The 27152-nt window shown below is 36.3% G+C and overlaps 1 protein-coding gene across 1 annotated transcript in view; it reads right to left on the bottom strand.

Moving 5' to 3' along the window:
- myo15ab (myosin XVAb) overlaps window positions 1-27152 on the bottom strand; it is a 67621-nt gene that overhangs the window by 31856 nt on the left and 8613 nt on the right. The window contains exons 3-36 of the mRNA XM_073866184.1: window positions 26541-26623; window positions 26399-26462; window positions 26205-26314; window positions 25967-26041; window positions 25593-25683; window positions 24672-24677; window positions 23941-24044; window positions 23594-23657; window positions 23394-23507; window positions 21236-21397; window positions 20861-20974; window positions 18582-18640; window positions 18355-18478; window positions 18149-18244; window positions 17904-18035; window positions 15034-15159; window positions 13973-14050; window positions 12721-12875; window positions 12547-12592; window positions 12344-12468; window positions 11275-11392; window positions 10996-11171; window positions 9489-9573; window positions 7535-7588; window positions 7172-7253; window positions 6669-6799; window positions 6487-6582; window positions 5608-5843; window positions 5269-5447; window positions 4166-4238; window positions 3899-4093; window positions 1840-1949; window positions 1227-1315; window positions 195-306 (exon numbers count right to left, since the gene is read on the bottom strand). Coding sequence (XP_073722285.1) covers window positions 195-306; window positions 1227-1315; window positions 1840-1949; window positions 3899-4093; window positions 4166-4238; window positions 5269-5447; window positions 5608-5843; window positions 6487-6582; window positions 6669-6799; window positions 7172-7253; window positions 7535-7588; window positions 9489-9573; window positions 10996-11171; window positions 11275-11392; window positions 12344-12468; window positions 12547-12592; window positions 12721-12875; window positions 13973-14050; window positions 15034-15159; window positions 17904-18035; window positions 18149-18244; window positions 18355-18478; window positions 18582-18640; window positions 20861-20974; window positions 21236-21397; window positions 23394-23507; window positions 23594-23657; window positions 23941-24044; window positions 24672-24677; window positions 25593-25683; window positions 25967-26041; window positions 26205-26314; window positions 26399-26462; window positions 26541-26623 — 3664 coding nt within the window. The remainder of the gene's footprint in view (window positions 1-194; window positions 307-1226; window positions 1316-1839; window positions 1950-3898; window positions 4094-4165; window positions 4239-5268; window positions 5448-5607; window positions 5844-6486; window positions 6583-6668; window positions 6800-7171; window positions 7254-7534; window positions 7589-9488; window positions 9574-10995; window positions 11172-11274; window positions 11393-12343; window positions 12469-12546; window positions 12593-12720; window positions 12876-13972; window positions 14051-15033; window positions 15160-17903; window positions 18036-18148; window positions 18245-18354; window positions 18479-18581; window positions 18641-20860; window positions 20975-21235; window positions 21398-23393; window positions 23508-23593; window positions 23658-23940; window positions 24045-24671; window positions 24678-25592; window positions 25684-25966; window positions 26042-26204; window positions 26315-26398; window positions 26463-26540; window positions 26624-27152) is intronic.

Below are 27152 nucleotides of genomic sequence, written 5' to 3'. Positions count from 1 at the left end.
CGATGCCCAATTGGCACTAAGGGGCCTAAAGTGTGCCAAGCAAAAATCCCCCACACCATTATACCATTGCATTAATAAGAAATTGAACAGGTGTTCCTAATAATCCTTTAGGTGAGTGTATAACTTGCTGCATATTAAAACAATATACATTTTAAGAATGTCCCTATTTAGATGGGACACATGTGTGTCTTTACCTCCAGGCTGTAGAGCGGCTGAGAAAGGGACCCTGGCAGGATTTTGAGCTCCATCACCACCTACACCTCCTCCACCTTTCATCCTGCCTGACAGAACTGATGCATCCAAGTCCTACATACATACATACATACATAGAGAAGGAAAGAGAAAGTATAATGCATTTATAAAGACTGCAAACTCTAAATTGTCTGTGGATTAAAGCGTTTGCTAAATGAATAAATGTGGTTGCTATAATAATTTCAAAGTGACTTTCAGTGCTTTCAGTCTATACAATTTATCAGTATGTGCCCTGGGATCAAACCCATGACCTTTGCCTATTATTCGCATTACCTCTTGTTCGCATAAATCAAAAACCACCGCAAGGGATGTTTACATTTAAGGTATTTTGAAATAAAATTAATGGATTTTTATTCGAAATTTGTTTTTTCCATCAGTCGCTTCATAATAATGCGCATAAAATCAGTGTCATGGAAACCCAGCTATTGAGAACACAGCACCATATGCAAAATTTAGCAAATAAAAAATTGTGGGGAGCCCCTATGTTAGTACTTCCTGTCACTGTTTAAGTTCAGATAAAAAGAATGCTATCTAGTGGTCGGAATGTAAACTCCAGACGAAACAACTGCCATGAATCTTGTATATAAAAAAACGATCTTGAGAATCGTTGGAAAAATAAATAAAATATTGTGACGCTCACACGTATTTATATGTTCTTACGCCCCTAGTTAGGAGGTATGACAAGGCTAGATGTGTACAATTAAAGCTGATTTAAACAATGCAAGCTTTTTGAGAACCTCTGGACTCACCCATCTCTATGTCTGCCTGCATGTGGGGTAAATCTCATAAAAAAATGATACCCTCATTTGTTTGCTTATATCCCAGTGCTGGGTGTAAATCAATCGTATGTGACACATCGCACGCACAGGGATGAGTCTGAGACTTGCAGTAACTCGGTAATGCTTATCTCTCTTATTCTGAATTCACAGCAATTTGTGTGTCTGTGTGATAGAGTTAAGCAGATGTCACCTTACCCCAGCTCCATCAGACAGAACTGGGTCAAAGAGACTGTCCAAATACCGGTCCATTCCCTTGTGAGACGGATCAAAGGACAGATCTGAGTCTAATAAAGAGTAGAGAGAGAAAGTTAGACATATACACTAACTTTCTTAGTGCTTAAAACAGTAATATTCTTAATCAATTTTATTGATTGAAACTAGTAAATATAGCATAAATCTTAAATAAACATGTTTCTTATTTTCTAATAGCAATAAAATAGGGCTGCACATAAAATCGCATGTGATTGTCACACGCATCTCGTCAGTAAAGCCGGGTCCTTGATTAGTAATAAATCGGCATCAGCTGCTTTCAGATGGAGCGGTGTTACTACACAGAGCCATAGTTCACTGACAAGCGGGGAAAAATCGCATTTTTAATCACAGACGATTCATCCGCAATTATGAATGCGATATTTCCCCCAATCAAAAACATTACAGATTGCAGCTTTAATAATAATGTGCAGACTATCAATCTATGTTTATCAATAGTCATATAGACATTTAGACATTGTTTTTGTGACTTTTTCTACGATGCACCAACTACACTGATGTTTGCCTATACATGTCAGAGAAAATGTGTGAAACTTACCTTGAGCGTAATTGTTTTCAGAAATCGGCAGACTGTTGGTTGCAACGGCGCTGGTTCGATTTGCATATGAGAGTGGCTCATCCTCATCGAAACCACTGCCAAACAGACTTCTGCATATACAAAGACAAACGTACACACATGTATTAAACAAACATAATTTCTTTAATTTCATGCATGCAAATATTCCTTTAAAGGGATAGTTCACCCAGAAAATGAAAACAATACTCATTGACTTTCATAGTACTTTTTCCTACTAAATTCAACAAAATTATCTTCTTTTGTGTTAAAGGTGCAATGTGTAATTTTTTAGAAGGATCTCTTGACAGAAATGCAAAATAATATACAAAACTACATTATCAGGGGTGTATATAGACCTTTTAATAATAAATCGTTATGTTTTTATTACCTTAGAATGAGACGTTTTTATCTACACAGAGGGTCCCCTTATGTGGAAGTCACCATTTTGTGACGCCATGCTTCTAAAGAAGACCTTAATGGACAAACTTTTTTACTAAGTTGTCTCTCACGATGACATGTTTTTCTGGTGGCGGCAACTGTAGCTTCTCTTATGTGTTTCAAAAGCAAGGGGTGAGCAGGTGACTGAGAGGCTGTTTATACTTGGCATTAACATGCGTTTTCATCGATCGGATCACAAGTGGACGACGTTAATGCCAGGTGTAAACGGTGTTCAAAACGCTTTGAACGCGTCGACTTTCGACCACTTTCAACCACATTCAGAGGTAGTCGAAGCCCCTTTCGATCGGATTGCTTTGCTTGTGTAAACGCACATGTGGTTGAATGCGTTCGAACAGCCACACGCGACCGCCTTCTCTCCGCCCATTTATCTAATCTGAGGTACTGAACACAAGTTTTACGTCTTTTCTGACTTCTGGCATGAAGATACGGTGAACAGCGCTATTTTTGGCCTTTCATTGATAAAACGAAAGCAGCTGATCTCCGTAGTTTCGTTTTGAAAGCGTGTGAAAGTTGCGCGATCTTATTTCATCAATTGCGCTAAAAATTCAGAGAAAGCTCTAACATATACACGAACAAAACACTGTGCAGTATGTTTACTTGCTAGACATACACGCAGACTCCGACATAATATTAGTTTGCGTCCATATGAACTCATAATTACTCCCGCTCGCGTTTGAATGACAGCAGAGAGACTCGCCCACCGTCTCACAGACCACCCCCTCACAGCATTCAGGACAGAAGCGGTCGAAAGTGGACAAAAGAGACTGGTTTAAATACCAGGTGTAAACGTAATGTGTCGCTCTCGTCCACTTGTGATCTGATCGATGAAAACACATCTTAATACCAAATGTAAACAGCTGAGCCGTTGGTTGCAATTCGCAACCACTAGATGCTGCAAAAATTTACACACTGCACCTTTAAACAGCATAAAGAAACTCATACAAGTTTAGAGCAACATAAGGATGAATAAATAATGACAGAATTTTCATTTTTGGGTGAACTTTCCCTTTAACTCATTCTCCGCCAGCCTTTTTTAAAAAGTTGACCGGCAGCAAGTTTTACAAAATGCCTTCCATGAAAATTTTCTTCTAAAAATATATAAACATACAAATATATCTAATAAAAGAACAGACCCTCTGCTTTCAAACAAACAACAGACCAACCAAAAAAAAACTCTTCAAAAAGAAATAAATTAGCAAAAAGCTGAAATAATTGAATTTTTTGAAGGAATTTTGTTAGAGATCAGATTCAGAACAACAATCAAAACATAAACGGAGTGTAAAATTAATAAATTATGTTTTGCTTCAGATTTTATAATCGCTGTATTACAGATTACCATTAAAACTTATCAGAAACACATTTTCAGGAAATGTTTTCCCCTAATTGACGAGATAACCCGTCAATGGTGGGGAATGAGTTAAATATTCCCTTATGCTTATTATTAGCTCCTTAGACAAAATGCTAAATGCTTTTTCATTTGTAAGTTGCTTACCAAATGAATAAATGTAACCGTAAAACAAATGAAAACATTTTCACAAACATGCACTTTTTTGTAGAAAATAAGTATTTGGGGTATGCATACATGCTTGCATTGGGTCGAGCCTTGTTGGGATCTTCGATAGAGATGATGAAGTAGGTTTTCTGTTTGGGAAAGTCTGCTAGCAGCTCAAGGTCACACACCAGATCCAGAACATAATCGTGACCTTCTAACTCCACCCACTGCGCCGGCTCCTTCATCAGAACGGACCAACCCCATTGGCTCTCCGATGACACACCCCTGCCAAATCACAGTTATTGATCCTTACAAAAAAGCTACTCTTTAAAAGTTCAATTTTGCGAGACCCATCACCTGTGTTGTAAAACGTCTCCAGCAATGTTCTCACCACTTGTCCAAGAATGAACAGGACACAGAAGGGACACACCTAGGAAAAGTATGGAAAGTTTAAGGAAGAATGCAAATTCCTATACACCCCAAAATTTCTTGATTACTTTAATACTTCACCTTTTCATTTAGCATTTCATGATCAACACACAACATGATGGTTATGCAATTATAACAGAGATAATGAAGGACAACTGTCTCATCTGTACCAACACACACACACGTGCACACACACACACTATCACATATCGACTAATCTGCTCCAACTCAGAAAGGCGAAGACAGAAAGACAGTGTAACTGGATGAGAGTGAAAAAACTGAAGGACAGAGACAGCGAGTGAGATTAGATGAAAGAGGAGAGGTCGAACTAACGGTATAGAGAATGACAGAGGAAGAGATTAAATAAATGAAAGGAGAGATAGATGACACCGGTCCTGATTTTCATTCTGAACCAACTGCATACATTAACTTTAAGCATTAATTGACAGAAACTGTAAGTTGTGTTGAATGCAGGGATGCACCGAAAGGAAAATTCTTGGCAGAAGCTGAATAAATAAAATGAAAAACTCTTCTGAGGGTGCAAAAATATATTGAAAAAAATGCCTTTAAAGTAGTCCAAAGTCTTTAGGAACACATATTAATAATGATAAATAAAGTTTTGATATAGTCACGCTGGCCATTGCTACATATATAACCTGTGCGACTTGGTTTTTGTGGTCTAGGGGCAGTGGTTCTCAAACTTTTTCAGCGTGCGCCCACCTTTGTGTACGGTGCATTCCTTCCTGCCCCCCCAAAGAAAATTTATGACAAAAAACTGTTCTAAAACTTCACATTTTAATTAAACAAACCATTAAATTATACAAAGTATTGCTGCCTTATTTATTTTTTAGGTTTAATTTCACAGAATTCATGATAAATTAATGTATTTCATAAAAATGTCATAAAACTGGGGCCCCCCTGGCACCATCTTGTGGCCCCCCACCCCAGTTTGAGAACCACTGGTCTAGGGTCACATTATTTATTCTTATAAGAGTATTGCATTGGTTCCAGGTAGCTTAGCTGTGTCTTACCATCAAAACAGTAGACTTGAAGCACCATGTGTGCTTTCTTGCGGTTGGTGGTCCATTCCAGCAGGGATGGAGGGTATGTACGTGATGCGTCAGGCACCAGTTTAGACTTCTGCATGGCCTGAAGGAGCTTGTGTTGGCACAATGCCTTAAAACCATTCAGAGCATAATCTGACACAAATCTGAAACGGATACAAAATCAACTGCTTTGTTATCAAAATACAAAATATTGTATTTTGATATTTTAAATATTGCACAAAATCTGCATTGCAGTGATAATGTAATTATATAAAGCTATTTCTGAAAAGATGTGATTGTACATTTGCGTTCACGCGTTCTCACTTTAGTAAATATTTCTCCATCTTCTCAGACGGCGCAAAGGAACTCAAGCAGGCGGCCATCAACAACCAGCCTCTCTCTGCGTTTCTGATGTTTTCATTCCGCCACACCTGATTGGCTATCTGTGCTAGGATCTCATCTCTGATTGGTGGAGTTGCAAGGCCTCTCTGAATGATGTAATTCCCGAAGAGGTTTTCTTGAGCACCGTTCAGGTTTGGATCTCCCATGAAACGCAAGATCTATGAAACAAACATACATATGTCATGCATGCAAAACAGCTTATGATGCTAGCTGGTTATACATGATTTCTAACTGGTAAGATCTACCAGCCGGTGGTACTGAGGTCCACCAGATAGACCTTCATGGTTAAGTTAAAGGGGACATATCATGAAAATTTGACTTTTTCCATGTTTAAATCCTATAACTGGGTCCACAGTGCTTGTATCAATCTAGAAAATGTGAAAAAGAACAACCCAGTAACTTTTCAGCATTTTCTGTAAGCATGTGAAAAAATAGGTAATTGAAATTTGGCTCCCCTTGTGATGTCAGAAAGGGATAATACCACCGCCTTGATCTACACTATCAAACCATGGCACAGCTCATTTGCATTTAAAAGGACACACCCAGAAACGACACATTTTTGCTCACGCTAACAAAGCGGCAATGTTAACACGCTAATATATCTATATGATATTTTGAGCTAAAACATCAACTACGTACTCTGGGGACACCAAAGATTTTGAAATGTCCCCTTTAATTAGACCAAGTTGGACCAGCAACCAACCAGACACCCAAAACCATGTTCCCAAAAACAGCTTGACCACAACAAGCTAGAATAACCATCAACAGGAAGGAGAGTTGACTGAGTTTAATGTGATTTACCAGTATAAACACATCAAGAGCATCATAATTTAGATCATCTTCTAGACGTGTCAGCGAATTCTCCAAAGGTGCCGTTACCATCCCGAACTGCAGCTCCTGCGCACATATCACCCATTATTCCTTATAATGCAATTATGTTTTGGGCATACAGCACATGTACAATAAGTAAGCAAAACACCTACCCTAAAATGTGTACGTATATATTTGGTCATCAGGTGGTTGTTGATGTCCAATGGAAGAGTGAGCTGATGGTCTGATTGTATTCTAGGAGCCTGAACGAGAGCCAAGCAATCTGAATGACGCTCCCGACCAGCTACAAGCAAAATAAAGACACACATTCAATATCTTTAATATGTTGTTTAAACATTCAGTATTTAAGGAGAAGACAAATGAGTTTTAAAATGATGACAGAATAAGACAGAAATGCATAAACGGATACACATGCACGTCTCCAAAATGAATAAATGAGTCCAAAATGCAAGTTTGCAGACATAACAGTCTCTTCTTCAATTTAGGCATAGACATGTAATGGCACACATTTTTACAATGAACCACACCACTGGAGGTATATAGGTAGTACACACAGTGCTGTTTATATAGTTATTATAATAGTGACGCTTGCTTAAGCAAACGCCATTTATATTAAGAAAGACCATTTTCCACACACTAGTGCATTGCAAATAACCTGCTGTGGCTTGTAACAATCCTCCCAACTCTGCAGGAATCACCAGCTGTGATACATTTACCACCTCCCTGCTTATTCGCTCCTACAAAGAGAGGAAACGCACGATAAAAAGTCTTATCAAGAATGATAGAAAATGTTATAGCTGGGTAATTAAAATCTGAAAGTGTCAGGGTTTTATCATTTGGAAAGTTTAATACAAGACCACATGAACCCTGCAAAGAGAAACTTTCAGATAACTTCAATCACCATTAGTGTGATAAATTCATTTCGCTTTGAAGCCAAGAGCGTTTCTGTATGTAGCTGTGACGGTAATGAATATAGCATGCTATTATCTAATAATGACATCAGGGGAGCGTCTCTTACCAGTTCAATTCTTCTCCTCTCCTCCTCTGCTCTCCTTGCCATGAGGAGGTGATCCTAGGACAAAACCACCAGTCAATGTAAAGCAATAAAAGTCAAATTGACAAAAAACTACATCTGAACATAATATTATATTGATAAATCAACTACCATCTTTAATTTGATCTTATTTTTTAGTAACTGTGTGATAACAATCTGGGATCAGATCTAGTACCAGCACAAACCATCTTTTAGCGTTAAATAAATGCAGCATTTACTAAATACGCGCAATGAAAATGTGTTGTTTTTTTGCAAACGACCTTATTACATATGCATTTGTACAATTTTCCTTTCAGATGCAAAATTTATGGAAGGACAATATTTAAAGATGTAATGGCTTCTAGTGGTGAGATTGCGAATTGCAACCAACTTCAGTTTCGAAATGCAATGAGAAGCTACCCCAGATAGCATGCAACCATTGAAACAATGTTAAAAATCTTTGATTTGTCAATGTTAATACCATTGAATCAATATCACGTTTGCACCCTCCATTTATATTGAAAAAATATTGAAATTTCAACAAATATCCATTATCGTGATCAGTGTTTGCTTTAGTTGGGCCCTTTACTCTTGTGTTTTAATTGTAAGTTTTCTTTGGCTGCTGAAGCAGTGTTTTAAAATACATCTGCTATTGCAAAGAAAACAAAGATCTAATCTTATCAAGTTGTTTAATTCTTGTAGATATACCTAAATTATATTAATGAAATACTGTTAAAATTATGCAAAAAATTGATTTTACAGTACTAGTTGGAAACAGTGTCAGGTCTGTTATTTTGAGGATTACAAAAACACATTTAAAAAGTTAAACTACTGAATCTATCTCTGACATCATGAATCGGTCTGTGAATCTCATCAATGGTGACAATCAACAAAAGAAAGCTTCATGCTGCAGTGCATGATGGGTATCGTCGTAGTACTAAACTTATTTATAACTCCCATCATGCATTGCAGTTGATCGTTTTATATTAATTTGTTTGATGATTGTCACCATTGTTGAGATCTGTAGGATGAGTAATCATGTCTGAATGTGTCAGCAGTTGTTCTGTTTGTCTTGTAACTGTGTATTTACAAACAAAAACAATTATAAATGTCAAAAACGGATCAACATAATCATGTAAAGCAGCTTAATTTTACACAATCTTGACTTCTTCACAAAAAGCAATCAGTTTCAACTTAACTTTGAAACACATCTTTCTTTTCCAATGCAGATGTGTTTCTACATAAACACATACAAACACAAAAAAAAAGAAAAGAAAGATTTAACTTAGTGAATAACAAGAGTCAAGGATCCAACTAAAGCAAACACTGATCACAATAACGATGATTTGTTGAAATCTCAATATTTTTTCAATATTAATGAAGGGTGCAAACCTGATATTGATTCAATGCAGTTAACATTGACAAATCAACTGTTTTTAACATTGTTTCAATGGTTTGCATGCTATCTGGGTACGGTAGCTGCCACAGGACAAACATGTTGTCGTCTGAGACAACGTAGTGCAAAAACACGCTCTGTAGAACAGTTTGTCCGTTTAAGGCTACTGTAGAAACGTCACGGCAAACTCCACGTATGGAGACCCACGGTGTATGATAAAATCGACTCATTATAAGGTAATAAAAACAATACAGTTCATTATGTACCCTAGTCTTTATACACCACTGATAATAAAGTTTTGTATATTATATTGCATTTCTGTCAAGTGATCCTTCTAAAAGTTACACAATGCACATTTTAATGAATCACGCAATGCGATTTACTAAGGTTTGCGCTAGTCAATTTACTGGGATTATGTGCTATTATTTAAGACATAATAAAAGCATGTCCTAAAACATTTTGTGCCAATTTGCACTGCTTGTGGTAGATTGTGATGGTCTTTATGGAAATAAGATGTAAATCTAGTCAAATTAGGTAACTTACCCTGATGTATCTTTTGCGATTGATAATGACTCTGACCGGTGACCGTAACTTGATCATGGTAAGACGCATTTGCAGAACTCGCCGTCTATAAAGCAATAAAGATCTTGCCGTTTCAATGATATATAGTCTTTTTTGGCACCACAGGTTTTAAAACATTTACATTACATTTAGTTATTAAGCAGACGCTTTTGTCCAAAGCGACTTACAAATGAGGTAAACAATAGAAGCAATTATAGCAACACAAGAACAGCAATACATAAGTGCACTGGAAATAGTCTCATCAAGTCAACACAGTATACATAGCCATGGGTTGGTTAGTATTTTTTTATAAAGAATGTACAGATAAAGAAAAAGGAAAAATAGAGAAAGATAGTAAGTCCTATATTAGGAAGTGAGGTAATGGCGGAAGAGATGGGTTTTTAGCAGATTCTTAACATGTAAGAAAATTTTTTCCTGCTGGAAAACCAGATCATAGCCTAAGACAATCAAGCTGCTAAACCATTTTTAAGCTATGTTTTGTTAACCAGCTCAACCAGATCCCCACCATCCAATCCATATACACTGCAAAAAATGACTTTCTCACTTAGTATTTTTGTCTTGTTTTCAGTAGAAATATCTAAAAATTCTTAAATTAAGATGCTTTTTCTTGATGAGCAAAATGACCTAAGTAAATAAGTCTAGTTTTAAGACAAATAATATACAATTTAAGTGAAATTGTCCTTAAAACAAGCAAAATTATCTGCCAATGGGGTGAGAAAAAAAATTGTGAAATAAGATTTCTTTTTTCTTAAACACTTAATTCAAGAAAAATTTTCTAACCCCATTGGCAGTAATGTTTGCTTGTTTTAAGCACAAATTCACTTAAATTGTATATTTTTTTGTCTAAAAACTGGTATTCTTTTCTTGGGTCATTTTGCTCATCAGGAAAATACATCTTAATTTAAGAATTTTTAGATATTTCTACTGAAAACAAGACAAAAATACTAAGTAGGAAAGTCATTTTTTGCAGTGTATATACAGTACTGTGCAAAAGTCTTAGACCACCACCAGACTTGTGGTTATAGAAGTTTGAATGTCCATCCATATTTTTTTTTCAATCTATTTTATTAAGTTTCAAACATAAATACAGGAAATAAAGTATGTACAAAAAAATTCAGGACTTAATGTCTTCTTTAGGCATCGTCTGTGTTTAGTGTGACCACTCTTGGCACTAAACACATCTTGAGCGTTTTTGAGCAGAATGAAGTAAAAAGACAAATTTCTTTAAAATTAGCCTAAAAACTTGACACATTAGTTTACATTTTTATACAGTTTTTAATACTATATACACATTTCCTGTATTTTCTGGATGTATTCTAATAAAAAGACTGAAAAAACAATTATGTATGATCACTATAACATTGCAAAAACAACAAATCTAATTCTGGCATGGTGGCCTAAGACTTTTGCATATTAAATGCATTGTAAGTCACTGTAAAAAAGATGCATGTAAATATTAACTGCTTACCTGACCAGGTAGCCCTTGCAGCGGGCCTGCAGGTATGTCATGTCCTGACGAAACTTGAGAAATTTTCTGCGTGTAAAAATCATCCGTACGAAGCGCTGAAGGGTGAGCGCGGCCACGTGCATCATCCGATCATGTTTACTCTCCAATAACTGATACACATTCTCTTTTAGGAAAAGCTTGGAGAGTAAAAACAACATTAAAAAAAAGACACTGAATGAAACAGTCAAATGTTTTACCATATTCATTATATTACAATAGAAAGTTTATTACTATACTTACTTTTGACACGCCCACCTGATAATCCCCTTTGTTGACTGGGCAGAGCTTCATTAGCATAAACACACAGTTATCCCCATCTGGAGGCGGTGGATTCTTCAATCCTAGTAGGGGTTTGTACCTGGGAACCACAGATTTCTCAGAAACGCTTCAAATTCATTCTACCATCTAATTCATATCTAAATATGTGACCCCGTCTATATGATGTACTGTATGATTTTACTGCATAAAATCATCTTTCATAATGTAAAGAACATTGTGTGAAAATATAACCTTGATATCTTAAAAGAGACACTCCACTTTATTTGAAAATATGCTCATTTTCCAGCTCCCCTAGAGTTAAACATTTGATTTTTATCGTTTTGGAATCCATTCAGCTGATCTTCGGGTCTGGCGCTAGCACTTTTAGCATTTCTTAGCACAATCCATTGAATATGAGTAGACCATTAGCATCGCGCAAAAAATTTATCAATATTTTTTTTTTAGTTACATCGAGTACTAAGACCGACGGAAAATTAAAAGTTGTGATTTTCTAGGCAGATATGGCTAGGAACTATACACTCATTCTGGCGTAATAATCAAGGACTTTGCTGCCGTAACATAGCTGCAGGAGGCGCAATGATTACCCAGCAGCCGAAAATAGTCCCCTTAGTAACTTTCAATAGCAGGGGACTATTTTCGGGCACTGCGTAATATCATTGCACCTCCAGCAGCCATGTTACGGCAAGCAAAGTGATTATTACGCCAGAATTTGGTTATTTTTAAGCGCGATGCTAATGGTCTAATCAGATTCAATGGATTATGCTAAGATATGCTAAAAGTGGTAGCGCCAGACACAGAGATCCGCTGAATGGATTCTTTTTAAAATTGACCGAGTAAAGTCATATCAAAGATTGAAATCAATAAAATAAAACTTTGATGCTCCTAATATCATCATTAGATCATAAGACTTCATCCTGGCTTCACTGTACAGACAGGGTCACATACAGCACTAGACTGCCCTACACACATCTCACTGTATCCAAATGCACTTTACCCATATGTAATAAGCACCAGCTGTTGAGTAAATCACCTGTTTAAGAATTTATGGAAAGGCATTCTGATTGGATAGCCCTCCTTCCTAATGCGGATCGTGTCCAGGATTCCTGAATATCTGAGCTGGGTAGCAACCAATTCGGGATCGAATATACCGGGTTCCTGAACATGAATACCTCTCAATGTACTGTATATACTGAAATTTGATTGGAATGCATGTAAACTGATGTATGATTGTACCTTGTTATTATTTGGCTTCATGCATCGCACAAAAAATGGGTTGCACCTGAATGAAAAGAGATGAACTGAAAACTGTATTTAAATCAGCATCTTAATAGTAATCAAAAATTGCAGAAAGGTTCAAATAAAGTTTAGTTGCAGAGGACAGAAAGTGCATGTGTGCCTGTGTAAAACCTCTCCATCTTGTCCAAGAGCTCTTGTAGCGATTGTTGAAACTTGGCAGCCACAGTTGATGGTTGATATCTTCGAGTTATTGTGCTACTCCTGTTCATTGCCCCTTTCTGTTTGTTCAGCATCTCAGCATGCTTTATGAAGAGATTAGACACTATCTAGAAAATACATTCACAATTAATACGTTTACAGGCATATCCATATCATTTTGGTATATGACAATTTTATTGAGATTTATTACACGCTCGTTGAAATGCTTGATTCTGATTGGCCAGTCACGAAATGTGCAGGTTTGTTTTTTAAAGATAACAACAGCTAAAAAAACTGATCATTGCAAATCATTTTGACAGGTGGGTCAGTAACAAAAACGGTTTGGCAAGATGAGAAATTCAAAAATCTTTAAAAAAAAAACTTGTTTTAAAAGCATGCATCAGGTTTATTTCAATGCACATAGTGTATTTATGTTAATTTTATGCAATAAAAAATTACATTTGCACCATTTTTACAAAAGTTGAGACTGAATGGACCTGAAAATGTCAAATGGTGTAACGGCCAATTGCGCCAAAGAATAAGAAATATGAAATATTTTATTCACCTTTAAGGCATGTAAGCGTAATCATCATCAAAAACAAAAAAATTAAATATAATTTTACTAGTTATTTCTAAATGTAAATTTTAATGCGTTTTTGTAATATTTGTCCTGACATATGCTGAAATCAGCTATGTTTTCTAAATAATCTTTGAAAATGATGTAAAAATGTATGTAAAAAATCATATTACACTTAACTAGATGATTATATTTTATTTAACATTTTTTATGAATATATTTATATTTTCATTTAAAAAAAATACATAGTACACCAATTAACACAGACCAGTTACACCATGACATTTTTTGCAATTATCCCCCAAATATTCTTTCAAAATGAAATAAAACCAGAAATATATTTATATATTTATATTTTCATTTAAAAAAATACATAGTAAACCAATTGACACAGACCGGTTACACCACATTGAAATTTTTGCAATTATCCCCCAAATATTCTTTCAAAATTAAATAAAACCAGAAATTTTAGTAAAAATTGCAGTACTATTAAATATAAATGCACAGTTCTTACCATAAACATATTCTTTTACTATGCACACACGTGCACACGTGCACACGTGCACACACACACACACACACACACACACACACACACACACACACACACACACATACAGATGCATGCAGGGACAGAGACAGACTCACTCGGTTCTGGCTCTGCATAAATAGATCGAGTACTTCATGTCGAACTTGATCGTAATTCTTATCCAGGAATTTCTGCACCTGCAATAAGAACACCCCACCGTTAGGGTCTTACTTTCTTGTCTTTTAGCTAGCTAGTAAAATGTAAGATTTCGATTATTACTACTCAAATTGTAGTTTATTTAATACATGGATTAGAGCAGAACTACTTTCTGACATTTTGCATTATACAAAAATAAAATATCACAAAACCAGTCATAAGGGTAATTTTTTTTTTTTGAGCAAATAAAACTATTTGAAAATTGGCAATCTGAGGGTTCCAAAAAATTAAAATATAGAGGAAATCGCCTTTAAAGTTATCCAAATTATGTCCTACACATATAACTAATGATACATTTTTGATACATGTACAATAGGAAATTTACAAAAATATCTTCATGTAACATGAACTTAACTCTTTCACCGCTGACATTTAAAAAAAAGTTGCCAGCCAGCGCCAACATTTTTCATGATTTTCACAAAAGTTAAATGCTTTCCAGAAAATGTTCTTCTTTAAATATATAAACATACAATATACCAAATAAAAGAACAGACCCTCTACTTTCAAAAAAAAAAATCATCCTACCTTCATTAGTTCTCTTTTTATCACTTCTCAAATATGGGAAGGTTTCTTCCAAAACACCAAATTTTAAGCAAAAAGCTGAGATAATAAAATTTTTGTGAAGGACATTTGTTAGAGATAAGATTCAGAGCGATCCTCAAAACATACACGGACATGCAGCTGTTTGCCCTAGGGCGATACTTCCGGTTTTATAAGTTGCGGAAAAATGGTATTGCGGAAAGCCAGAAATACTCTTCATTGGCAGGGAAGCGTTTTCCCTTAATTGACGAGATAACTCGTCAATGGCGGTGAAAGAGTTAATATCCTTATGATTTTGGCATTAAAAATGTATATTTTCACCCATACAATGTTTTGCTGGCTACTCCTACAAATATACTCATGCAACCTATGACTGGTTTTGTTTGGGTCACATATTGCCTGCATGTTAAGTTATTCCTAATACCTGGTAAGTTACACGACCAGCATAGTGATTCACAGTGAATTCTGGAAGTGGCATTTTTGGCCTTGAATAGAGGGGGTTTTCTCCATGGTGATAGTGGCACTTCTGAAGGAAGGTGTGGTCAGTGGCCTGCCAACAAAAATATTTAAAAAAGCATGTAAATTGTAGATATATAGACGGTTTCAACAGTAACAACATAAACAAGCGGTTGTCGTGGTCCGCACGTAACTTCCAGTAAACTCCGCTAAGAATAAATAACAACAAAGTTCTTTAAACGTAGTTTATTTATATAACAAGCAAAAAACAACACATAGATTACCTAGGAAACCAAAACATTTGTTATTTTCGACGAGGCATTTGTTCAAGAGATCAGTTTAGCAACTAGTCAGAGCATTAAAAAAACGAAACCGGAAGTAAAGTTCGGATCCAGACGTGTATCACGTCAGCGCACGTGCGTCCGATGAAACCGTCTATATATGACCTGTGCTGGCAAACTGAGTCAGAATGAGCAATTTTTCAAAAATGAGTTATTCATATTTTGACATTCTCTTTTAAATACCTTCAAAACGATGTGTGATTTGTTTAAATCTCACGAAAAAAATGACAGAGCGCACCTGTTTGAAGTTGATAGAGTCAGCAAAGTCAATTTTGGAAAAAATCGAGTTAAAGATTTTTAAAGGTGCTCTAAGCGAATTCACGCATTTTAGACCATATAACATTTTTTGTTACATACAGCAAACATCTCCTCACTATTTGCTTGCTGCCTGTCCGCTGATCAAACTGTAAAAAAAACGCGATCTCTGTAGACAGCCTAGGCTCCACAAACTGCAATAAAAACAAAGTTGCCAATCCTACCACCAGAAGCGATAACAAAGTGTTCCAGCCAATAAACGACAAGAAGGATTTGGGGGTGAGTGTTGGACGCGTTTATGAAAGCACGGAAGGGAGGGGGAGGAGTTAGCTAAGCTTCGTTTGTTTGAAAACAGTTCAAACATCAACAAAAAGTGACGTCGCACGGATTCACTTAGAGCGCCCTTAAAGGTTCAAAACAAAATCATAGCATCCATGCCCTAAAATTACTGGTAAAAATTATAGATTTAGGAAATACAAAGTAAAAACCAATATCTATATAGACAGTTTCATCGGACACACGCGCGTTGTTGCGGTTATGGGTCTGATCGTAACTTTACATCCCGTTTCAGTTTGTTTAATGGTCTGACTAGTGTCTAAACTGAACAAATACCTGTCAAAAATAACAAATATTTTGGTTGCCCTAAGACAGGGGGAGACGACGATCATGAATCACCAGGGGCCTCATTTATAAACGTTGCGTACGCACAAAAGAAGGCGTACGCCACTCTCCACGCAATACGTGTTATTTATAAAAAGCAAACTTGACGGGAAAATGTGCTGTCCGTCACGCAAGCTCTGACCCAGGCGTACGCACAAAAACGGGTGAAATGAGAAATGGCGACACAGTGAAAAAGACAACACTGCCTCTCATAAATAACATGAGGACTTCACAAAGCAAGTCTTACAATTAACAGCCTACACGAACACCCGTTTGATCGATCAGCAGTGAAACAAAAAAATAAATCAATCGAAAATTACAACAGAAATTCGAATGAACACATATTTGCTAAAAGAAAAGTGAAATATGTTCTGCAATAATATTGGCATGTTGTTCAATTCATCCTCAAAGAATATCGTTAACAGAACGAAATAACGTACAAAACTGATATTCTCGTCAATGTGTCCGTCTGGCGGAGCAGATATAGATGCAATTACATAGACAGATAGATAGATAATTAAGGAGATATATAGATAGATAGATAAATAAATAAATATCTCAAGTGCCTTTTTGGCATTAGTAATGCCCACACTGTGCCCTCCAAACAACATTTTTCTCCTCTTTTCCACCTCGCCAACGATAACTTCTACCTCACATTGAGTGAAGTTACGTTTTTTTGATTTACTCTCTGTGTTTGCCATGATTTCGCAGTCAATGCATATTAACTTGTGGGCGTTTCACGGACTATTTATGGGCAACAATGGGTGTGTCATGAAGCCGCAAAAGCTGCGCTACATTTAGAATTGATTGTGATTTATTAAGGGAAAAATTGCGTAGGATGTGCGTGCGCACGGTTTTATAAATCCGAATATTTCTATGCGTACGCGCGTCCTATGTTTCATCCGTACGCCACTTCTGACGCAAATCCTACGCAAACTTTTATAAATGAGTCCCCTGCAATTTATTTTCTAATTCCTGGATGTTTTTAAACCCAAACCAAAATGTCTGACCCGCATGTAAATGGACACGCATCTTTGTATTAGATTAAGCATTTAGGTACACCTCTCATAAAACATACAAATAAAGATCATTTTAGACGTTTAATGACTATTTAGAGCATTGTGATCGCTGGACGAGGGCTTAATGTACTTATTTTTATGAAAACTTCAATTTTGATCAAAATTGATATTTGAAGAGTTTCGTTGCTAAACGAGATAAATCCATTTTTTAACATTTTTGTCAAAACATGTTTATTATTACGTTTTAATGTTATTATTTTTTTTATGGTGCTACTTAGCTGTATTTTTTAAGAAATGAAGGTTAAATCAAAACAAACCAACTGCAGTTGCATTGAAATTAATTGGAATGCACAACCAAAAAAACGAGATTTCTGAACAATTAAAAAAATGGTGGTTATCTCGTTTTGCACCCAAACTCTTCATTTATACTTTCTTTCGACTGTAGCTTAAAATGAGTCCGTGCGCATTCCGACTCAACCAGCATGGGTCACATATAAGCATTTGTTGTTAAAATACGAGGTTTATAAGAAAAAGGTTTTCATGAAGCACCAAAAGTGTGTAACCTGTGGAAAGCCACTCTGGTCATCAAGGATGCGAAGGATCCCATGAGGCTTTGCAGCAATAAGGTCTATGCATGCATGGTTGTCAGTGAAGGTCAATTCTTTCCAGCTAATTTGCTCCCGAATGTACTCCTCCTATGGGTATACAGAGAATCAGAGTTTGTGTATTTCGGATGGAAGCGAGCAGATATCTTCTCTTGATACATTTTTCCAAAGAATTAACAGTATCATTTTCTTATAATTCTCACCTGTTCCTGTTTGAAAATGACTTTGGTAAAAAAGAACTGGAGCGTTTCATTGGCATAGTTGATGCAGAGTTGCTCAAAGCTGTTGAATGTCAAATTCTGGAAAACACAAAACCAAAACATTTGTGTTTAATTCCTTTAAACAGGTAACAAATATGTAAAACTAGCTCCTGTATTTGTAAGTGTGAACGGGGGTGTATTGTATATACCTCAAACCCGTATATATCCAGCAAAGATCTGGACAGTGCTTCGTTTCTTGGGTAAACCCGTCCATTGATACGCTCCGTCAGCCAGTGAAAGAGCAAGGAATAAAGGATCTTGGCAACTGCATCTCTATAATTGGAGAAAGACATATTTACATCTGTAAATGATTTGTTCAAAAGAGGAGACTTTATTAGTTTACTGTAATATTACTGTTATTTTGAGTAATGTATACCTGGCATCCACAGCACCTTCCACTGTGAGGGGTGTGTATATCTTTTCTCTCATTGCCTCCTGTGATAAAACCAAAAAAACATGCTACTTAGAAAAAAAAGACCATTATGACTGGTTGTGTGGTGCAGGGTCACATATATGGTCACTATAACATTGCAAAAACAACAAATCTAATAGTGGCATGGTGGCACAAGACTTTGCACATCACTGTATATTATATGTAACATGAATATTTTGGTAGATGATCACAAGTCATCGTCACCCAAACGGTGACCTGGATAAACATCGGTTTCTCACAGACACAAACATGTGCTACATGGCGAGCACGGCCACAGACAACGTGTGCACCTGATACAGCGTTATATGAGACAGCCGATCCACGTAAGCGCTGGTGTAAACACAAACCTGTAGCCTTCGGATAACAGAGCTTTACTTATTAAATAAGCAAGATGCTGAACATGACACAAACATGTACCCCCCCCCCCCCTCTCTCTAGTATACATTCGAATATTTACAGGATGTTAAAACTGTTAAAAGTGTCTGGGTGAATCCCGCAATAGCCTGTCCAATCACCTTTCACCCCAAAATCTAAAGAATTAAAGGGAAATTAAAGTGGAGTTGCAGCCCTCAACTGATGTTTATGTTGTCATGTTGTGTATTGGCCACCAGTTGTGTGATTGCAGTACCAGTTTTAGCCACAAGTTTTGTGATTGCAATACCAGTTTTGGCCACAATCCTACATACTGTTCCTTTAAATAAGATATTTTTTAAAGATTTTCAGAGATTTTGCATAATAAAAATGACGCCTATTTTTGGACCATTACGTTTTTAATTGTTATGTCTTAACAGTTGCCGCAGTGATGACATATTTTTGTAGGCCAACCATGGAAGTTAGCGGGACATTGGTTCCCTTGCTAAAAAGCGTTATTATTTTTCCCATAGACTTGGATTGTCGCAAAAAATATAAGCTCTTACACGTTTATAAATTTTGCTTTTTTTATTTCTAGTAAACACATCAAGACTTCAAAAATCATAAAAGTTGTGTTCATCTGTAAAGATTATATTGTTGGAGAAAACGTGTAAGTGTCATAAACATTTGTTAAACACAGAGTTTATTTTATGCAATACTCCAAAAGTAAAATAAATGGGCTTTTTGTCGAGGGAAACAGTGTCCAGCTAACATCTGGTTTGGCCTACAAAAATACATCATCAATGACTACGTGTCTAATCAAAAAACATTATTGTTCAATTTCTTTATGCAAAATGTGTATTGTGGGAGAGAAAAGGACATTTCTAATGTAATGGTTTTCAACAAAGCAACCATATATTTGGAGATATTTGGGTTAACCAAATAATAATTTTCATTTGAAAGAGGTTCAGAAACCACAATAATGCCCTTGTTAACCTTTGATCTTTTGTGTGTGACGTAATGTTAAAGTATCCTGGCAGTGAGTAAGCTATTAGGTGTTAAGATGACTCAAGGCCTAAGCAGACCATGATTAAATTACGATGGTTTCCATTAGCGCTGAACTCATAATAATTAAATTAGGTTACTGGAACTCATTAACTCTTAACCTTATTACATGTCATTACAATGTCTCTTTATCTTTATAGCTTTTCCTGAGCCAGTTGTGCAATACATAATGTAAAGACTAGGAGTCAATTTTTAGTATTACACAGGGTTCTCACGGGTCCTTGCAATCCTTGAAAGTTTGTAAATCTGGGGGAAAAAATTCAAGGCCCTGGGAAGTTTTTGAAAATATACATGCATAGATACAGGTCATTGAAAGTGCTTGTATCTATTTTATGCAAGAAGTTTTCTGGGAAAAAAATCCATATTATTGCCTGTGTAGTGTAGGATAATATCAAAAAAACTTTTTAAGCATACGTTCTAAACTGTTTGCTTTAAATGCTTATATTTTCTGCATGCGAATGTTGATTCATAGCAAAAAATTTTTTTTTTGCATAGTTGTGTCTGTGAAATGGAACTGTAACAATGTATCTTTAAAGGTAACACAATGTAACCTTTGCTATTACTTAAAATGTGTCCCCACATTTAGTCCTTGACTTTGAGGGTATTGGACCTGGAAAGTCCTTGAAAGGTCTTTGAATTTGAAGGTGTGGGAACCCTGATTACAGTACATTGCGCCTAAGCAAAGGTTTGAATTCGGTTCCTCCATCATTTCCTGTCCACTATCTACAATGTATAAAACACCAAAAGTACCACATGCTGTTGTCCAGATCTCATGTGTGTTTTTGATGGTGTGCGTGTTTACCTACCGTCACTTTGAAGGTAATGGCTTTCTGTAGACCCTCGGGAGAAATCAGCAGCAGATCAGCCACCACACGAATCTCCTGAGTGCTAACTACACCAGCCATCTCCTGAACTTCTGACTAAAAGAGAACACCAAATATTTTAATGTTGTGCATATACAGTATGTGTGATGTATTTGCATATTTTATCAATAAAATGTGCTTGATGACACACAGGACGAGCTAGAATGCAGTGTCCACCAAGTACAAAAAAGTAGCTGGTGTCCTTTTAAATCATCATCTCTTTTTCAATAATGTCAAAGGTACTTACTCCACTTACAGATCAATTGTATATACCACACTATTCTTCATTTCTTACTCGAGTGAGTTTGTGCATAATACCTCGACTCTATGGAAAAACACATTTCCCAGGTGCAGAATGGACGACAGCACTCTGAAGATGCTGCTTTGGTCCTCAGCACTGAAGTTGAGAATGTCCATGGCACTCTGTAATCTCCTAAAGTCATCTCCATCATCCTTCCCAAAGATCGTACAGTTACCACCCTAAAAAATGTGTTATATTACAATGACAAAGTACAGAAGAAACGATAATTTCCTAGATATTACATACATAGGCATTTTTTAAAGAAGGGGTCTCCAACCTTTTGTGAGAAAGAGCTACTACAATGGAAGAAAACTATATGGAGGGCTACTTTTTTGATATAATCTACTTTTTGATATAACAACTTTTTTTGTTTTACTTGTTGATTTTATTTTATTTTACTTGTTTTATCATTGTTTAAACTGTTAACATACATAAAGGAAGCCAAGTTAATATAAAAATGTGTAATAAATAAATATTAAAATTAAGGCTATTAATTGAATGTGCTTTTGCGGGCAACTTACAGACTACGTGCTGGCACCATGTTGGAGACGACTGCCTTAAAGTGTGCACATCACATAATGTATCATTGTACATTTCGAATTTACAATTAGGAAATCGAACACATGACCTTTGGCTTATAATGGAAACCAATTTAGCTACAGGAACATTACGGATATTTGAAGAGATATTCCAAAACGAGATAACATTTTTTTTATTTAAGTCAAAAAATGTTTATTATTTACCGAGCCCCTAAGGTGACATTGGAGTAAAAAAAATCAAAAGTTTAGTTTCATGTCCTTACGTGAAACTTTCGTGTGCTCACCCTAAACCTTCATGTGCAGAATTTTTATTTAAAGTTTCGTTTCGCGCGCTCACGTGAAACTTCTGCGCGCACACGTGAAACTATCGCGTGCGCACGCGAAAACGAAAGTTTCACGTGTGCACGTAAAAGTTTCATGTGAAAACACGAGAAAGTTTCACGTGCGCACGCAAACTAAACGCAATAGTTTCACGTGCGCACGCGATAGTTTCACGTGTGCACGTGAAACTAAACTTTTCTCTGCTTATAAACTCCTAAACATGTGTATTTTTCTTTAAAAATACAATTTTTAGCAAAAAGCTTAAATAATTGGATTTTTGTGAAGGAATTTTGTTAGAGATCAGAACGATTATCAAAACATATACAGAGTTTAAAATGAGTAAAAAAAAATTTGCTTCTTATTTTTTATAAATTGTGTACGTGCGCCATCATAATCGGATATTGCAGATTAACATAAAAACTCCTCAGAAACACTTTTTTATGCAAATGTTTTTTCTTAATTGACGAGATAACTTGTAAATGGTGGGGAAAACGTTAATTGGAATGCGCAATCAAAAAACAAGTTTGTTGAAGAAAAAAAAGTAAAAATAGAGTTATCTTGTTTTGGAGATTTGTTAACTCTTTCGCCACCATTGACGCGTTATCTCGTCAAACATAAGAATATGCTTCCCTGCCAATGACGAGTATTTCCGGCTTTCTGCAATATCGCTATTATCCAGCAAGTGGCAATCTGCATGTGGTCCACAACTTTTAAAACCATCGCCCTAGGGCAGGGTTCCCCAAATCTAACCCTGGAGGGCCGGAGCACTGCAGAGTTTGGCTCCAACCCTGATCAAACACACCTGTGCAAGCTAATTAAGGTCTTCATGATCACTAGAAAATCACAGGTGGGTAAGTTTGATTAGGGTTGGACCTAAACTCTGTAGTGCTCTTGCCCTCCAGGGTAAGATTTAGGGGAACCCTGCCCTAGGGCAAGCAAATTCATGTCCGTGTATGTTTTAAAGATCGCTCTGAATGGGATCTCTATCAAAAGTCTTTCACAAAAATGGAATTATCTTAGCTTTTGCTCAAAATTTTGTGTTTTTGAAGAAATCTTCCCATATTTGAGAGCTGATTATAAGAATTGTTTAAAAGCAGATGATCTGTTCTTTCATTTGATATATTGTATAATTATATATATACAGAAGAACATTTTCTAAAAAACATTAAATTAAAATCATGAAAAATGCTGCTGCTGCTAGCAACTTTTTTTAAACGCTGGCGGCGAAAGAGTTTATTTAGTTGTATATACGTTTATCAGTGTTTTTCTTTATAACTATTTATTATTTGTCATGTCCTTTACTGTATGTTTTTACCTGGTTCAGGTAGAAGTAGGTTTCAGCTTCCTGTAAGTAGAACGCTCGCTTCATGTGCGTAGGAAGTCCAGCCAACATCTCATAAAAGATGTGGTAGTTTCTCTCATCTTTGGCCTGCACACACAACACAGTGCACTTAGGTCCCAAACATCACATCCTCATTAGACTTTCATAACTTAAGAGCACGAGAAAATACAGACCTGAAAAACGATCCTGGACTTCTCCAGTAGATACTGTGAGGTTATGGCACCACTGATTACCCCTCTGACACGCAACAAACAACACACACAGATTAGTCGTGTGCATGAACTTTCCCTGGCCCTATCTGTCTTCTCATCTGTCTTTCTCTCTTTGACCTTAAGCTTAAGTAACAACCTTTGCTGCCCTACTTTCACATAGGGCCAGGATCTAATTCCCTTACTGTGCTGCATATAAAGCAACAAATTTAGGCTTGGGAGACTTTACGCAGATACATTATTTAGCCTGTGATGTAATTTAACAAAAGAGATATCTGATTTCTGCATTTATAATAATAATTCATACTTACTCCTCCATAAAGATCTCCACCAACTTTCCAAAGCGGCTGGAGTTGTCATTTCGGACCGTCTTAGCGTTCCCAAATGATTCCAACAAAGGAGTTGCCTCCAGAATCTATTGAAGAAAATTTTTTACACCCACATTTATTCAGTCACATTTCATAGGTTAAAGGAATAGTCTACTCATTTTCAATATTGAAATATGTTGTTGCCTTGGCTGGGAGTTGTTGGTGCATCCCTCTATCGTCTGTGTGCGTGCACGTGGGCGCTGGGGCGCGCTGTGACGCTTCGATGGCATTTGGCTTGGCCCCATTCGTTCAATGGTACCATTTAGAGATAAAGTTAGAAGTGACCAAACACATCAACGTTTTTCCTATTTAAGATGAGTAGTTATACGAGCAAGTTTGGTGGTACAAAATAAAAATCCGCTTAGAAAAGCGCTACGTTTTATTTTGTACCACCAAACTTGCTCGTATAACTACTCGTCTTAAATAGGAAAAACGTTGATGTGTTTGGTCACTTCTAACTTTATCTCTAAATGGTACCATTGAATGAATGAGGCTAAGCTACATGCTATCGAAGCGTCGCAGCGCGCTCCAGCGCTTACGTGCACGCACACAGATTATAGAAGGGATGTATCAACAATTCTTAGTTAAGGTAATAACATATTTTAATATTGAAAATGAGTAGACTATTCCTTTAACATGATTAAGTTTAAAAACATAAAATTATGCACATTTACCTCAATCTGTATGGATGAAGCCATAAAAGAAAAACAAATACAGATTAATTGATAAACATTAGTGTAGTAACATTACATTTTCTATACAATACATGTTTTGAAAATAGTCCTAGCTCTAAACATAGCCATAGGAAGATGTAACCCTCCTATTATGTTTGGGATCAAATTGACCCCAAACATACTTTGACATCTCTGAAAAATATGCAAATTGTATTTTTAACCCTATAAACCTACTTTTTGACTTTTCCTTGATACTTTTTGACTTAAAGGCGGAGTGCACAATGTTTGAAAGCCAATGTTGATATTTGAAATCACCTAAACAAACACGCCCCTACACCAATAGAATCTGGACCTTCTTTTAAAAGACCCGCCCCACACATACGCAACCCGGCAAGGATGTTGGTTAGTAGACACGCTCCTTACTGCTGACTGGCTGTAAGTGTGTTTTGGTAGTCGGCCCTTCTCCTTTTCCAAAGCGTTTTTCAAACATTGTGCACTCCGCCTTTAAAGTTACTTTTAGTCACTTATGCCAAGTATATAAATGTACAAACAGTACACACAGCGTTCCTGTAAAACTGATTTAATGAGTGTTATTTGTTTATTAATATGTGAAAAACTGGTAAAACAGTTCTCAAATAAAATTAATGTTTTAAAATTAAACTTTTATTATTTACTAAATATACACTAAATTATACAAAATTCTAAAAAAAACCCTGTTTTCATAAAAATGTATCTATTAAATAAACAATTTATGTATATGTATATGAAATTTGAACTTATTTAGCATATATTAAACTATTTGTGGTCAATTTGACCCCAAACATTAAAAGTGTTGCTAAAATGTGTGTGTGTGTGTGTGTGTGTCATGGCCTAGGAAAACAATTTAGTACAGTATGTACTTTTATTATTTTATATGCATACCTGCTGTGTAACGTTCCTGCTATGGTGAATAGCCGTGAGGTACCTTAAAACCAGTTTGGTTGCCTCCGTCTTACCAGAACCACTTTCCCCACTGCAATAAAAACACTTTACTAATTGAATACAGATCCCAGCTAAGAACGTTCCCTGAAAGTTCCCAAGGACAACACAGAAACGTTCCTAGAACTTACAGGAAACTGGACACTTTTTACGTTGGCAGAACGTTTTTGGAAACCTTGGGAACTTTCAGGGAACGTTCTTAGAACTTTTTTTCTGCTAGCTGGGATGCACAATAATAAATCTCACAGACTATCAGTTTTGAAACAAGGACACCTGGCACCAACAAATGACAAACACATACAGTACTTTAATCTTACCTGATAATGATGCACTGGTTTCGCTTGACGTCCATCATTGTCGTGTGGGCTATGTTTGCTATGGCAAATAGATGACTGAAAACAAACAGCAAATCCAACAATGTTTTTGGAGGTAACAATAATCATATACAAATTTTCAAAACAATTAACACTAATCAATAATCAACAATCAAATTTACACCCTGCTGGAAAATCCAATGGTAAATTTAAGATAAGTTTAAGATGTTTTCAGACTCACGGTGGGTTGTCTCCTAAGCCATGACCTTCATACTGAAGAACCATGTCTGTGCCATAGATGTTAAACAGCTGATATGGATTCACTGATACCAGAATACTGCCGATGTATGTCTGTTTAGATGAGAAAATAATCGTGATTATGATGTCTTTGGCAACTGTCTTAAAAATACAAAGGCTTAATGGGGTATGACTCACATAGACAAGGCCTTGGTCAAAGCGAATCTTCAAGTTTATCAATACTGCCGCTTCAGTCAGCTCTCTGGCAGAAATAGAGGTTATAATATAGAAACGAATTATCAACGTATACATACTTATACATAACTATGTGTGGACTCACTCCATTTGTGTCATGTCCTCAGCTCCATCGCCTTCCCTTTTCTCCCTGTATCTTACCGTTGGCAAGCTCCGTATAGAATACATCTGTTTGAAAAATGGCATTTGGGTTCATGAAGAATGTTTATGCAAACTGAGAAAAGTTGTGCAAAGAATTTGACAGATTATCAATTAAAGTACACTGAAGAATACCCAGCAAGCAATTTTGGCTAAAACAAGAAAGATTTGGGCTGTCAGTGAAAATCTAATAGACGTCTAACCATAGCCCAAGAATAGACGATATGTATACGTTTAAAACATGTTGGTCAAGCATTCTTTTCTAAGTCTGTGCTGCATTATACCAGATATGTTATATCACTGGTCTGCAAAGTAACCTGAGCGAAGTTATAATCAGCCTTGTAAATCTCACCGGACATCCGATGTAGTTGCAGACTACAGCTAAACCCTGATGAAGATAGGTTAGCTTGGCTGGGCCTTTTGTTATGGATGAAAACCTAACAGATGGCATTGCATCTGACTACTGCATCAATGTCAACTCCAATTTTAGCCCTGGCAAATACAACCTACTGCATATTAATAAATCCTGACAACTAAGAAATACAAGGTATTACATAAA

The sequence above is a fragment of the Misgurnus anguillicaudatus genome, chromosome 3 (assembly GCF_027580225.2).
Source record: "Misgurnus anguillicaudatus chromosome 3, ASM2758022v2, whole genome shotgun sequence".
Lineage (NCBI taxonomy): Eukaryota > Metazoa > Chordata > Actinopteri > Cypriniformes > Cobitidae > Misgurnus > Misgurnus anguillicaudatus.
Note: the sequence above shows the minus strand (reverse complement) of the source record. Positions and strands in the feature narration are given on the sequence as shown.